Source organism: Malania oleifera, chromosome 4, assembly GCF_029873635.1.
Source record: "Malania oleifera isolate guangnan ecotype guangnan chromosome 4, ASM2987363v1, whole genome shotgun sequence".
NCBI classification, from domain to species: domain Eukaryota; kingdom Viridiplantae; phylum Streptophyta; class Magnoliopsida; order Santalales; family Ximeniaceae; genus Malania; species Malania oleifera.
Window position 1 is genome coordinate 109,844,244 of NC_080420.1, and position 12,592 is coordinate 109,856,835.

At 39.2% G+C, this 12,592-nt stretch overlaps 1 protein-coding gene across 1 annotated transcript; it reads right to left on the bottom strand.

Annotated features, from left to right (window-relative positions):
• Positions 1–10,760: 10,760 nt before the first annotated feature.
• LOC131153938 (uncharacterized) lies at positions 10,761–12,078 on the bottom strand. The gene is made up of 2 exons (XM_058106383.1): positions 11,830–12,078; positions 10,761–10,997 (listed from the first exon to the last, which is right to left on the bottom strand). The coding sequence occupies exons 1-2, from the start codon at positions 12,076–12,078 to the stop codon at positions 10,761–10,763; spliced, it is 486 nt and encodes a 161-aa protein (XP_057962366.1).
• Positions 12,079–12,592: the final 514 nt, after the last annotated feature.

Sequence of the window (12,592 nt, forward strand, 5' to 3'; positions counted from 1 at the left end):
AATCTAATCTCTCACATACACTTGTATGTCATACCAGATAATTGAACGTTGCTTCAATCCTAATGTTATAAAAGAGGAAATTGCAAGGCACGTTTGGTTGTGAAAAAATGTTTTATATTTTTTATTTTTAAATTTTTCAAAGAACTATAAATTTTTATCTTTTTTTTTTAGTTTTTAAGACTCATATTACAAAGTAGAAAATAAAGAGCCTGTGCACAAAACAATTTTTTCTTTTTAATTTCTAGATTTCAAAATAATTACAAAAAAAAAGTGTACTTGTTTTTTAATTTTTCAAAAATTATATGAAGCAATATCTGGGATCGTTTGATTTTGGGGCTTGAATTTGAATTTGTATGAATTTGTGTAAATATCTAGATATGGTTGGGTTAATGAATACTTATAGTAATTGTCACCACTAGTGTATCTAAATCTTGTCTTAGCAATTGACAGGACTTCTTTTTAATTCAAGGGGCTCCCCACTATATATGTTGTAAACCATTACATTAATCATTTAACGCCACGTGCACCCTTTTTTGCGTGGTATGAGAGTAAGGTTCTTCTCCTAACTTTTTTCTTGGGCGAAAGACGCTTTTGCTGAACCTTCCCTAAAACTTTTAAAATTTTAGGAATCTCTCCTAAAGTTTCAAAAACCCCAAGAACTTTTCCTCAACTTGCTAAAAAGACACAAAGTTTCCTTAAAAAAACTTATCATTTTGTAAAATATTATGGAGGTTTGTGTCTTTTTAGACAAATCTCATAGGAGGTCTATGATATTTTTGAAACCTTAAAGAAGGTCATGAAAAATATTATGGAGTTTATTCATGCACTTGCATGTCATCTGTTTATTTTCAACTCAGCTATTCCTGCTACATGGCATTCTATGATTCATCAATCCAATTAGAGTTGACACATCAGCTAGTTCATCACTTCTACCAATCATAGGATTCCTCAAGGCGCTTTCTTGGATATTAAAGTAGTTGTCACAATTCCCCTTGTTTCCTTGCTTTCAATAATTTTCATCAACATATTCTAGGCTTTGATTGTCAACTCTATTGTTGACTTTTTGAGCCTGATCCCTATTTTGATGTTCACAAAGCGAAAGTTTCTCATGTGTGTTGTTAAATGTTTGAACAGGTTTATAATTCGAATGAACATATAAAGGAACAAGAAATGACAATCAGAACGAACTTAAAGCTCACATACTCCTAGCATATTCCATGGAGACAAAAGAGCAAAGAAAAAAAAAAAACATGCTTTCATTTGTAATGCATTTTAATTTTTATCTTTGGTCTGTAATAATGCATGCATCTGTATGATATGGTTGAATGCTCAGATGGTCATAGTTTGACCTTAGGAGACCTAACCTTTCACACAAAATCTTTTTCATAAAAAGTAAAATCATAAAAAAGGTTTAAAATAACTTTAGGGGTCAAAAACAAGGTCAAACCTAAGATCCTTACTGACCTCGGTCGACCGACCCATGCACGCTTAAAGTGCCTCAGTCGACCGACCAGCCAAAAGTCAAATGTTTGACTAGTCTTGGTCGACCGACCATTTTTGAACACTGCTTCCACGGTCAACCGACTTTAGAACTTGGCCTTTCTACTTGCCCCAGCTGACCGACCTTTTAATTCATAAACACTTCGGCCAACAGGTTCTCAAGAACCAATAGACCGGCTTAATGCCCGGTCAACCGAACCTACGAAGGGTTGGAAAATCGCCTTTGGCCGGCCAACTATCACCTCCAACAACCGACCAAACCTGTTTTAAAGTTCGAATCTTCTGTGTGTGTTCAGCCAACTGATGCTAACACCGGTCGACCGAACCTCTCGGGTCTGGATAATTTCTAGCGCTTAAACGTGTTTAATTTTTTAATTAAACAATTCTAAAAATACCAAGCGTGTGCCCAACTACTAATTTTTTTTTTTTTTTTTTTTGAAAAACTATATATACCCCTCTCATAACTCCAATTAGCAATTTTGATTAGCTTTCAAAACTCTCTAAAATATATTTCTAATCAAAGTTCCCCCATATTGTTTTCATTGCAAAAACTCTTTTTGGGGCAAATTTTTCACACTCTCAAACTCTCTTTCATTCATTGAAAATTTATTTTACAAGAGAGTATTTTATTTGGGCATTCATAAGCACATACTCTCACTCTCTCTTTTGTTTTGAAAATCATTTTAAGAGAGTTAGCTTAGTGGTTCTCCATATTGCTTTTCTTTGATAAATATGTTTGTGGAGAATTTTTTTTTTTTATAGGTTGTGAATCTTTGCATATTTATTGTAAGATTCACAAGCTCACTTATGTTTATTGACAAAAATATTTTTGAGCTAAAAACCCTAGGTTCTCCTATTATTCTTGAAATATATTTTTGGGAGAAAATTTTATTAGGATCATATCTTTGAGTATTTCATCATACACTTTATTTCTCAAAGATTGAAAATATTGTTTTGAGAAAATACTCTTTCTCTACTGAGCATAAATTTATATCATTAGAGGGTGCATTTTGAGCTTAAATGTGTACATCTTTGCTGTATTTTTTAGAAGCATATCATATGTACGAAAAATATTTTTATTGTACCGATTGGGTTCAGCCTGTAAATTGAACTAGGAAGTCTCTGTCCCATAAGAGAGACTGATTGGGTTCAACCTGTAATGGAACTGAGGAGTCTCTGCCCCGTAAGGGAGACCAGTTCGGCTCAACCTGAAAATTGAGTTGGAGTATTCCTCGCCCCGTGAGGAGAGGTGTGTAAGTTAGGGTTAATCCTGTAATGTGACTTGGGGTATTCCTCACCCAGTAAGGAAAGGAGTTTGTAAACGGTTTTTGCTCCACCTGTAAGTGAGTAGGGTTTGTGGAATATTTGAGGGGTATGCCCAAGGCGGGGACGTAGGCTGGTTTGACCGAATTTCGATAACAAATATCGTGTGTATCTCTCTCTTTATCTCATTTAAATTCTGCGCTTTAAATTTAGCATGTGCATACTTGTTCATTTATGGTTATAACTAATTGCATGTACACATTTATTTTAAATGAGATATACGTGTATGTTTATACGTATTGCTTATTCAGTTTTACATACACGATCATAATTAAAATGGGATATAATATATGTTGAATTGACGTAAATATTTAATTTAGTCAAAATATTTTTAAAACCCAATTTACCCCCCTGTTGGGATCACATCAATTCCAACATCTATAGCAAATTGTCTCCAATTAATTTATCTCTTAATCTTCTTTCCATTGACCAACCTATTGAATTAGATAGGAGGGCTTATAATTAAATTTTGTGACAACCATTGTGGCGTGCACAATCCTGCCAGTCAAACTTCTTGGGATAAACCATAAAGTGGGTCGTTTGTTTAATCATACTGTCTTTAGGTTGTTGTCTTGTCATTATTTAATGTCATTCATTTATGCTACTGTACCATCCTTTATTTATTGTTATATTTTTGAACTACCATGTAAGACATACAAGTCCATTTCTACGTGGAAGTTCATCATAGAATTCAAACCAATTAAAACCTTCAACATCAAAATTTTAAACTTTAATCACTTGAATGTCCCCTAATTAAAAAACTCTCTTGTTTCTTTTTGTTCTTTAAATTTGCAACATTAGAAAAATTTCTAACAAATGACTTGCCTAAAAGGTAAGGTTAGATTTTGACAAATATATCGATATTACATGTGCAAAACAATGGAGAAAATTATGCATCACCTTTTGTTTTTGGTGAGAAAGACTTGTAAAGAATAATTTTTACATATCATGCTAGAGTTAACCTAAAATAACTTAAAATAAGATAGTTAATAAGAATTTAATAATTCTTAAGTTAGTCAAAAGAAAGTGCCTTGAAGCGAATGATTATATAAATATTCTCAGGATGTAAAAAGATTACTATTATTGTAATTAATAAATTGTTGTTGATTTTCACACTTTTCTTTCAACCCTTTCTTTGTTTTTTTATTTTTGTATAACCCGAGAGTTTTAGCTATTATCGCGCCATTTGAGCACTATGGTACAGCGCCAAACATGGATGGGTGAAAGTCGTCCGCTTATTGACGCATCCTTGGTAATCCACCGGTATAATGCCTCAAAGGGAAATCGGATCCGTGATCTTGAGATCACCAAAATCACAAATTACACTTACCACTTGAGCTGGCCTGACTGAGCACTTTTCTTTCAACCCTTTCTTTCATTTCTCTTTGTAATTTTCTTTTTCATTTTGTACACACGCTTATAAAATTTTGCAAAAAATAACAACAATAATAAGTTAATTTCTGTACTTTTACTTCTTGAGAGACTAACACGCACGCTTAAAAAAAGCCATAAAATTAAATTAAAAATCAGCATATAAGAAGGCATGTGATTATCTATCACAAGAGTTGAATCTGATCAGACTGGGTCCCACTTTGATGAACAGCGCATATATATATATATATTTGGTAATTTAAAAATTTACTGGTGTCATTTAGGCAGCATCAAATTCATGAGGTGAAAGACGCTCATGCATTGATGCACAGCCTAAAGCCTAAAAAGGGGAATGCATATATGTACTGCAGAGATTGGACAATAAACATAAAATAGCTAACCAGAACATCTGTGGCATTGTATCTGCTTACGAAAGAAATGGAAAGTAAACAGATCATGCATGATTCATGACTGTAGTACTAGTGGAACCATGCATGGACGATGGTAAGGTGGCCGGCCGGCCATGGCCAGAATGATAAAGTGGACGGCCGGCCGTGCATGGAGACGGCTATGGTAGCTAGCTAGATTATGCTTGGCTTTGTTTCGTTTGGTACTTGGTGGAGATGGATCCCATCTGGCAATCGGCAGCTGCCATCTAACTCAGCCCCCACCCAACTCCCACACCTCATGCAGTATGCATATTCCAATTTTGAAAAATAAGTGAACTGATCACGTGCGTATGTATGCCTTCCTTCCTTCCTCTTCACCTAACTTTCCTCCACCAAGTCTCTTAAAAAAATCTTGGTCTTGGTCGTCGTTGCCATCACTATCGTCCTATGAATAAAAGGTATATATATTAAATAATGTTTTGTCAAGTTTATCCAGATTAGAAATAGACATAAAATTTTAGTTTTAATATAAATTTAAATATTTTATGCATGGTATGGGAGTCTTAGACTTTTGTAATCATGACTTATGACTTTGATATATGATTTGACTTAAAGAAAAGGTTAGTTAACATAATGTGATTAGGTGATTGATATCGAAGATGACAGGTCACTCATCTAGTGTTCTTCCAAACGTCAAGTCTCTGAAAGTATTTTCATTCATGTTGCGGGATAAAAAGTTGAAGAACCTTTGGTGGACCTTTTGATCCCAATCCCCTAAAAAAGGACAGAAAAAGAAGTAAAACTTGAAGGACTCGAGGTGTACTCCAGAAGATCACTCTGATGTCTAAGTAAGGGATTGCACTAGAGAAGTAACAAGCAATAGTAAAGATAGGTTAAGAATGAGATACCTTAACCTCTTCTCTGAGTCCCTATTTATAGTGACGGGAGTTGACCCAAGGGTGTAATGTCATTTATTGGCAAATTATGTTATGGACGTGAATCGCTCTGGTCTTTATGGAGTTAACGCCAATTGCTCTGGCTAGGCAACTGTCTCTCAGTGACGATGACCCTTATTGTTGTTGTGTCTTAATGATCCTTTATGACAGATGGACTCTTTTGACCTCGATACATTTAGGGTATATTAGTTGTCCCCCCTTAGTTTTGAATTTTCGGAACTTGTTCTTGAAAGTTCGAAAGTTGTCCTATCACTTCCTCTCTCTATATCTGTGTGTGTGTGTGTCTATATATATATATATATATATATATATATATATATATTATTTTTTTTATTTTTTTTGGGCTAGCCGAGCCGAGTTCAAAGGAGGTCGACTGATCTAAGCCAATGTTGAGGCGTATCTAGCTTTGTCGAGCTGGGTTTGTGGAAAATCGGCTATTCCGAGCCGAAATGGAGTTGGCTAATCCAAGCCAATGTTGAGGCTCGTACAGCTTTGCTGAGTAGAGTTCGAGGAAGGCCGGCTAATCTAAGCCGATGTTGAGGCGTGTTTGGATTTGCCGAGCCGAGTTTATGGGAAACTGGCTGCTCCAAGCTAAAATAAAGTCGATTGTTCTGAGTCGATGTTAAGGCTCGCATGGCTTTGTCGAGTCGATCACGCCGAGCAGGCTCTCGTAGGTGTTTGTTTTGAGCCTCTTCTTGCAAGGCACATGTGCCGAGCACCGACCAACTCTTCTTGTGGAATTGTGTCGATCGACTCCTCTTGCGAGCCCTTTGTAAGTTATTTGCGCCGAGCAGCCCCTCTTGCGAAAAATTGTTCTGAGCAGCGCTTCTTGAGATATTTTTCCAAGCAGCTCGTGTTGTGAAACTTTGTTCTTACCAACTATTCTTGAGGAATTGTGTAGAACAGCTCCTCTCGTGGAACTTTGTTCCAACCAGCTCTTCTTGAAGAATTGTGCCAAGCAGCTCCTCTTGCGGAACTTTGTCCTAACTAGCTCTTCTTAAGTAATTGTGCCAAGCAGCTCCTCTTGCGGAACTTTGTTCCAAGAAGCTCTTCTCGAGGAATTGTGCCGAGCAACTCTTCTTGAGGAATTATGCCAAGCAGCTCTTCCCGAGGAATTGTTCTGAGCAGCTCTTCTCGAGGATTTGGGTCGAGTAGCTCTTCCCAAGGAATTGTTCCAAGCAACTTTTCTTGAGGAATTGTGCCAAACAGCTCTTCTCGAGGAATTGTGTCAAGCAACTCCTCTTGCGGAACTTTGTTCTGACCAACTATTCTCTAAGAATTGTGCCGAGTAGTCTGCCCAAGGAATTGTTCTGAGCAGCTCTTCTCGAGGAATTGTGCTGAGTAGCTCCTCTTACGAAACTTTGTTCCGACCAACTTTTATTGAGGAATCATGTCGAGCAGCTCCTCTTGCAAAACTTTGTTCCAACCAGTTCTTCTCAAGAAATTGTGCCGAGCGGCTCCTCTTGTGAGGCCTAATAAGTTGTACCCATCTTTTGGGCATCTTTTTGGCCTAATGAGTTGTGTTCATCTTTTGTGCCGTCTTTGAGCCTAATGAGTCATGCTCATCTTTTGGGCTTTGCTTTGGGCCTATTGAGCTCTACTCATCTTCTGGGCCTTGGAGTGGCCTAATGTGCTATGCTCATATTTTGGGTCATCTTCTAACCTTAGGAGTCATGCTCGTCTTTTGGGCTTTTCTTTGAGCCTAATAAGCTCTGCTATTCTTTTGAGCCTTTCTTGGGCCTAATGAGCTGGGCTCATCTTTTAGGGAAACTTTTGAGGCGAGTTCACAAGATGGAATGTACTTGCGGTGTTCAAAGAGCCTCCATCATTTTGGTTACACCTGCAAAGCTTCAAGATTTTTTGTTAAGTGAGTCGTACCTGTGGAGTATCGAGTTTTTCCTTGGGACTTGACATTATACATCTCTTTGGTGTCCCATCCAGTTGGGATGTATGCTTGTACGAAATCTTTGCCAGCATGCGCCTGTTAGAAGATATCTTCTTTGGACCGCACGCCCATAAGAGGACTTGTAGTCTTTTCCTCGAGATATGAAATAATCAATGATTCTGTTTCCTCTAGATTTGTTCTTTTGTGGGGATTCAAGCCAACTTTTCTTTATAAAAGGCACTTGTTGTCTCATTTTCTCCTTGTCTTAACCGAAAGGTTTCTTTGCCGCTAGGTACGCTCTCGCTCTGTCCTTTTCCTTGCATCTTTTCATTCTTTTTCTTGTCATTGTGTGTTGATTTTTTCTATGTTCTTCGTATGTTCTTAATGTTCTTCATATCTTGCTTGAATTTTCTTCGTGTTCTTCATTTTCCTTGGATGTGTTCTTAACAAATTGTAGGAAATATGCCATGTTGATCCAAATCTTTGTATAGAGTAAATTGTTTCAATTTTTGACACTTTAAATCTTTGACTCTATGATTTTTTCCGAGGTTCAGTCCAAATCTCATGTAACCGTTAGGAATGCTCGATTTGACCTCACCCTGGCAGAGCTGCAGACCGTACGCCATTTATTTGTTATCACTGACACTATCAATCTTAGACTACCCACCAGCTCTGAGTTTGCTCAGCAACCTGGTCCTAGTGAGATTTGTTTGTATTCCGATTACCTTGACTTAGGTCTTAGGCTTCTTTTCTTAGTTTTCTTTTCTAATGTGCTTCATTTTTATAACATTGCCCTTTTTACAATTGGCCCCCAACTCTTACTTGAAATTAATGTGTTTTGCCATCCTTCTCCTTAAACGAGGCCACTCGCCCATTGTGCCTCTGTTTCGGAGCTGTTATCAAATGAGAAGGCATATCATAGAGAATGACCTGTACTATTTCAATTCCCTTCTTGACTACAAGTTGTATACCCCTGGTAGTTCTTCTATTCATGATTGGAAGTTTCAGTTCTCTTTTTGCATTCGGGGAGCTAGATTATCATGGGCTCTGCTTGTGGTCCACTCCTCTGGATGGTGATGTTCCTCCCTTCACCTTTCATTTATTCTGCAGATTCCTAAGTTATATTCCTTATTATATAACTGTATCCTTTGTTTCAACCTGGTTGCGGCACTTGGCTCCCACTCTGTCACGCTTAGAGGAATCTATCCTTCAAGAACTATAAGCTAGTGCTCGGCAGGGGCTTATCCCCCATGAACAGTTACTCAAGGAGTGAGTCCTAATGCAGTGGGGACTAAGTCATGTCTCTTCTGGTCTCTACTTTTCTTGGGCTTTATGCATATACATGTACCTTGCTCCATTCAATTTTTCCTCCCCCCCCCCCCCCCTTTTTCTTTTTGTAGATATGGACTTCAATCAGTATGAGTCTGTAATGGCTGAGGCCAAAAAGCTGAGAGCGAGTAGGAATAAGAAGAACTGAGACTTACAATCTGACTCTTCTCAGATGGAGGACGCCCCTATTGCCACCAACGAGCCTCCACATATTCAGTTTACTCCTCATGTGGGTACTTCTTCTAGAGGACCCATCTTCCATGATCCCACTCTTTCTGGTCTCGCCCTTCGGCGTGCAGTGCATATTAAGGACCTTGTGGAGGCGAAGCTGACCCTCCCTAAAAACCTACTTTCCAGTATCCGGCACACCACCTATTAGGTAGCTTGGTTCGTTCTACTCATGAGGTTTGATTCTACTGTTCATTACTACGTGCTAATTTCAATATTGCTTGTAGCTAGCTACTATGTCTCTAGCCGTTGAAGACAAGGTAGCTGAGATTAACTGGATCTCTACAGAGTTGCAGGAAAAATATGTTGCTGCCCAAAATGAGCCATTTTAAGCCAAAGCCACTGCTGATCGGCGTGAGAGAGTTCTTCAAGAAGAGATAGTGAGGATTTAGAATGAAGAAATCCCTGTTGCTGCTGCTGTGGCTGCCAGCGCTGCAGTGTCAAACTACTGAAGCTCCAAGAAATTCATCCTTGATACTTCGAAGTCTTATCAAATAGGCCTTGGGAGGTGCCAAGAGCAAGTCAAGACAATGCATCTTGACCTTTCTCTAGACGGGGTATGCTCATACTGCTGTGGAAATGAGAGCCCAGAATTAGGAAAGGAGATGAATGAGACCAAGGAATTTGAGGAGGAAGGCAAAGAAGGAAGTAAAGCTAGTGATTAGAAATTCCAGCCCAATATTTTATTGCTTTTGACATTGTACTCGGGCTTTTCAAGCCTTTTCTCTCAATTGTACAACTTATGCAATGAAATTTTAAAAGTAGTATTTTTTCAACATATCTGAATTCCATTTGTTTTTTGTCTCGTTTTCCTCTAAATTTTCTAAAGTGTAAGCTCTTGGCTTGATTTCTGAAGCTACTTTAAATGGACCCTCCCAATTAGGCTTCAATTTTCTTGAACCAGATTTCGCAGGGTTGCTTCGCTTAGGACTAGATCTCCCGGTTTAAACATTCGTGCCTTAACCTGAGTGTTGTAAAACCTGGCCACCTTTTGTTTGAATGCTACGATTCTCATTTGTGCTTGGTCTTGCCTTTCCTCCAAGAGGTCTAATTCTGCCCTTAGCTCTTCATTGTTGTCCTGCTCGTCAAAATATTGTTGTCGCTAGGAACAGATTCCAACTTCTGCAGGGATGACTGCTTCAGCTCCAAAAGCAAGCATGAAGGGGGCTTCCCTTGTAGCTGTTCATCGAGTTGTGTGGTACGCCCAAATAATGGAGGGGAGTTCTTCTACCCACTTTTCGTGTAAAGCCTTGAGTCTCGTTCAAAGACTGTGCAGTATTGTTCTATTCATGTTCTCTACTTGTCTGTTACTTTGCAGGTGTGCAATAGATGCGAAAAAAAGTTTCATGCCCAGGTTGATGCAAAATTTCTTGAAGCGGTTGTTGTCGAACTATCTGCCATAGTCTGTGACTATAGCCCAGGGGATACCAAACCTGCAAACCACTAAAGTCTATATGAACTTGGTGATGTTGCGCTCTGTTATGTGGTCCAAGGCTTCTACTTCTACCCACTTGGTGAAATAGTCAATAGCCACTAATAAGAATTTTTGTTGCCCTGTCGCTTGTGGTAGTGGTTTGAGAATATCTAGTCCACATTGGGCGAAGGGACAAGGACTCGTCAAGGGGGAGAGAACACTAGCCAGTATGGCAACTTCAGGGATCTTCTGTACAACTCCTGATTTATGAGTGTGTACTTGGCTTCCTTCCTCCTCAGTTTCACAGACTGCTTCTTGTCATCCGGTAAGGACCCATCCCGGAGGAACTGTATTAGAAGGGTCCTCTAGTCTTCCTTGTTATCTTCAATCGCCGCCATATTGACATCGATCTCCTTGTGAAAAGGCTTCCCAATTCTTTCTAGGTAGACAACGTTTTCCCAATCTGGCTTTAAGGCTGAAGTCAATCTTGCCAACGAATCAGCCTTTGATTTCTCTGCTCGTGGTATGTGCTCTATGTCAAACTGAGCAAATGTTTTGATGTACTTTGTGCTCTCTCCAGGTATTTCTTCATCTTCTAATCCCTAGCCTCAAATTCTCCTTTGACCTGCTCAACCGCAAGCTGAGAATCGCTTGAGACTTGAAGTCGAGCTACCCCGAGCAATTCTGCTAGATGTATACCCGCCAGCAAGGCTTCGTATTCAATATCGTTGTTAGTTTTTGTGAACTCCAACCTCAATGCATACAAAATTTTTGAGTCATCTGGTGCCATAAGGATTAACCTTGCTCCCCATTCGGCTCCATTCGACGATCCATCCACATGCAGTATCTAAGACTTTGACTCCTCTATTCTTTCGTAGGATTGTTCTACCATGAAATCAACCAACACTTGAGCTTTGATAGCAAGCTTCGGCTTATAATCTATATCGAATTTTCCAAGCTCGATTGACCACCTTATCATTCTCCCTAAGGTCTCCGGTCATTGGAGGATCTGTTTTAGTAGCAAGTTGGTCAACACTATTATCTTGTGTGCTTGGAAGTATGGTCATAGTTTTCATGCAACATAGATGATGGCAAAGGCCGCCTTTTCAAATGTGGTGTAATTTATCTCGACCCCCCTTAGCACCTTACTGGTGTAGTAGATGGGTTTGTGTTGCCTTCTCTATTCTCTAATCAAGACCGAGCTGACCACGTGTGGAGTTGAGGCCACGTATAAGTGGAGATCTTCTCCTGCTTCTTCCTTTGTTAATAGTGGGGGCAGCCTAGGTATTGTTTGAGTTGCTAAAAGGCCTTACCTTGCTCTTCTCCTTATTCGAATCCTCCTTCTTTTTTTTGCAATGCCTTAAAGAAGGGTACGCTCCTATCTTCTGAGCAAGAGACGAACCTACTGAGTAAGGCAAATCTTTTGGTTAAGACTTGAATCTCCTTCTTAGTTCGAGGAGCCTTCATTTCCAGCAATGCCCATATCTTGTTAGGGTTTGCTTCTATTCCTCTATGCGTCACCATGAAGCCTAGAAACTTCCTTGCAGAGACGCCAAATATGCATTTAGAAGGATTTAATTTCATTCGATACTTGTGCAGTAGTTCGAATGCCTGCTTTAGATCTTTGCAATGATCCTCTGCTTTCAGGCTTTTCACAAGCATATCATCAATGTATGCCTCCATCGTTTTTCTGAGTAGATCTTTAAATATCCTATTTACCAATCTTGGATACGTTGCCCCTGCATTTTTCAACCCAAAGGGCATCACCCTGCAACAATAGAAACCGTTTTCCGTGATGAATGATTTTTTCTCCTCGTCTCCTGGGTGCATTGGGATTTGATTGTATCCCGAATACGCATCCCTAAAACTGAGGAGCTCGTGTCTAGATGTTGAGTCTATTAGCTAGTCGATATGGGGAAGGGGAAAGCTATCTTTCGGGCACACCTTGTTCAAATCCGTGAAGTCAATGCACGTCTGCCACTTTCCATTTGGCTTCTTTACCAAGACCACATTAATGAGTCATTCGGGATAGTTGACTTCCCTAACGAAACTGGCCTTTACTAGTTTTATCACCTCTTTATCTATCACCTTGACCCGCTCCAGCGTGAACTTCCTCTTCTTCTATTTAACAAGCTTATGGTTAGGGTCTACCTACAACCTATGTTCCATGATTGTAGGATCAATCCCTAGTATGTCA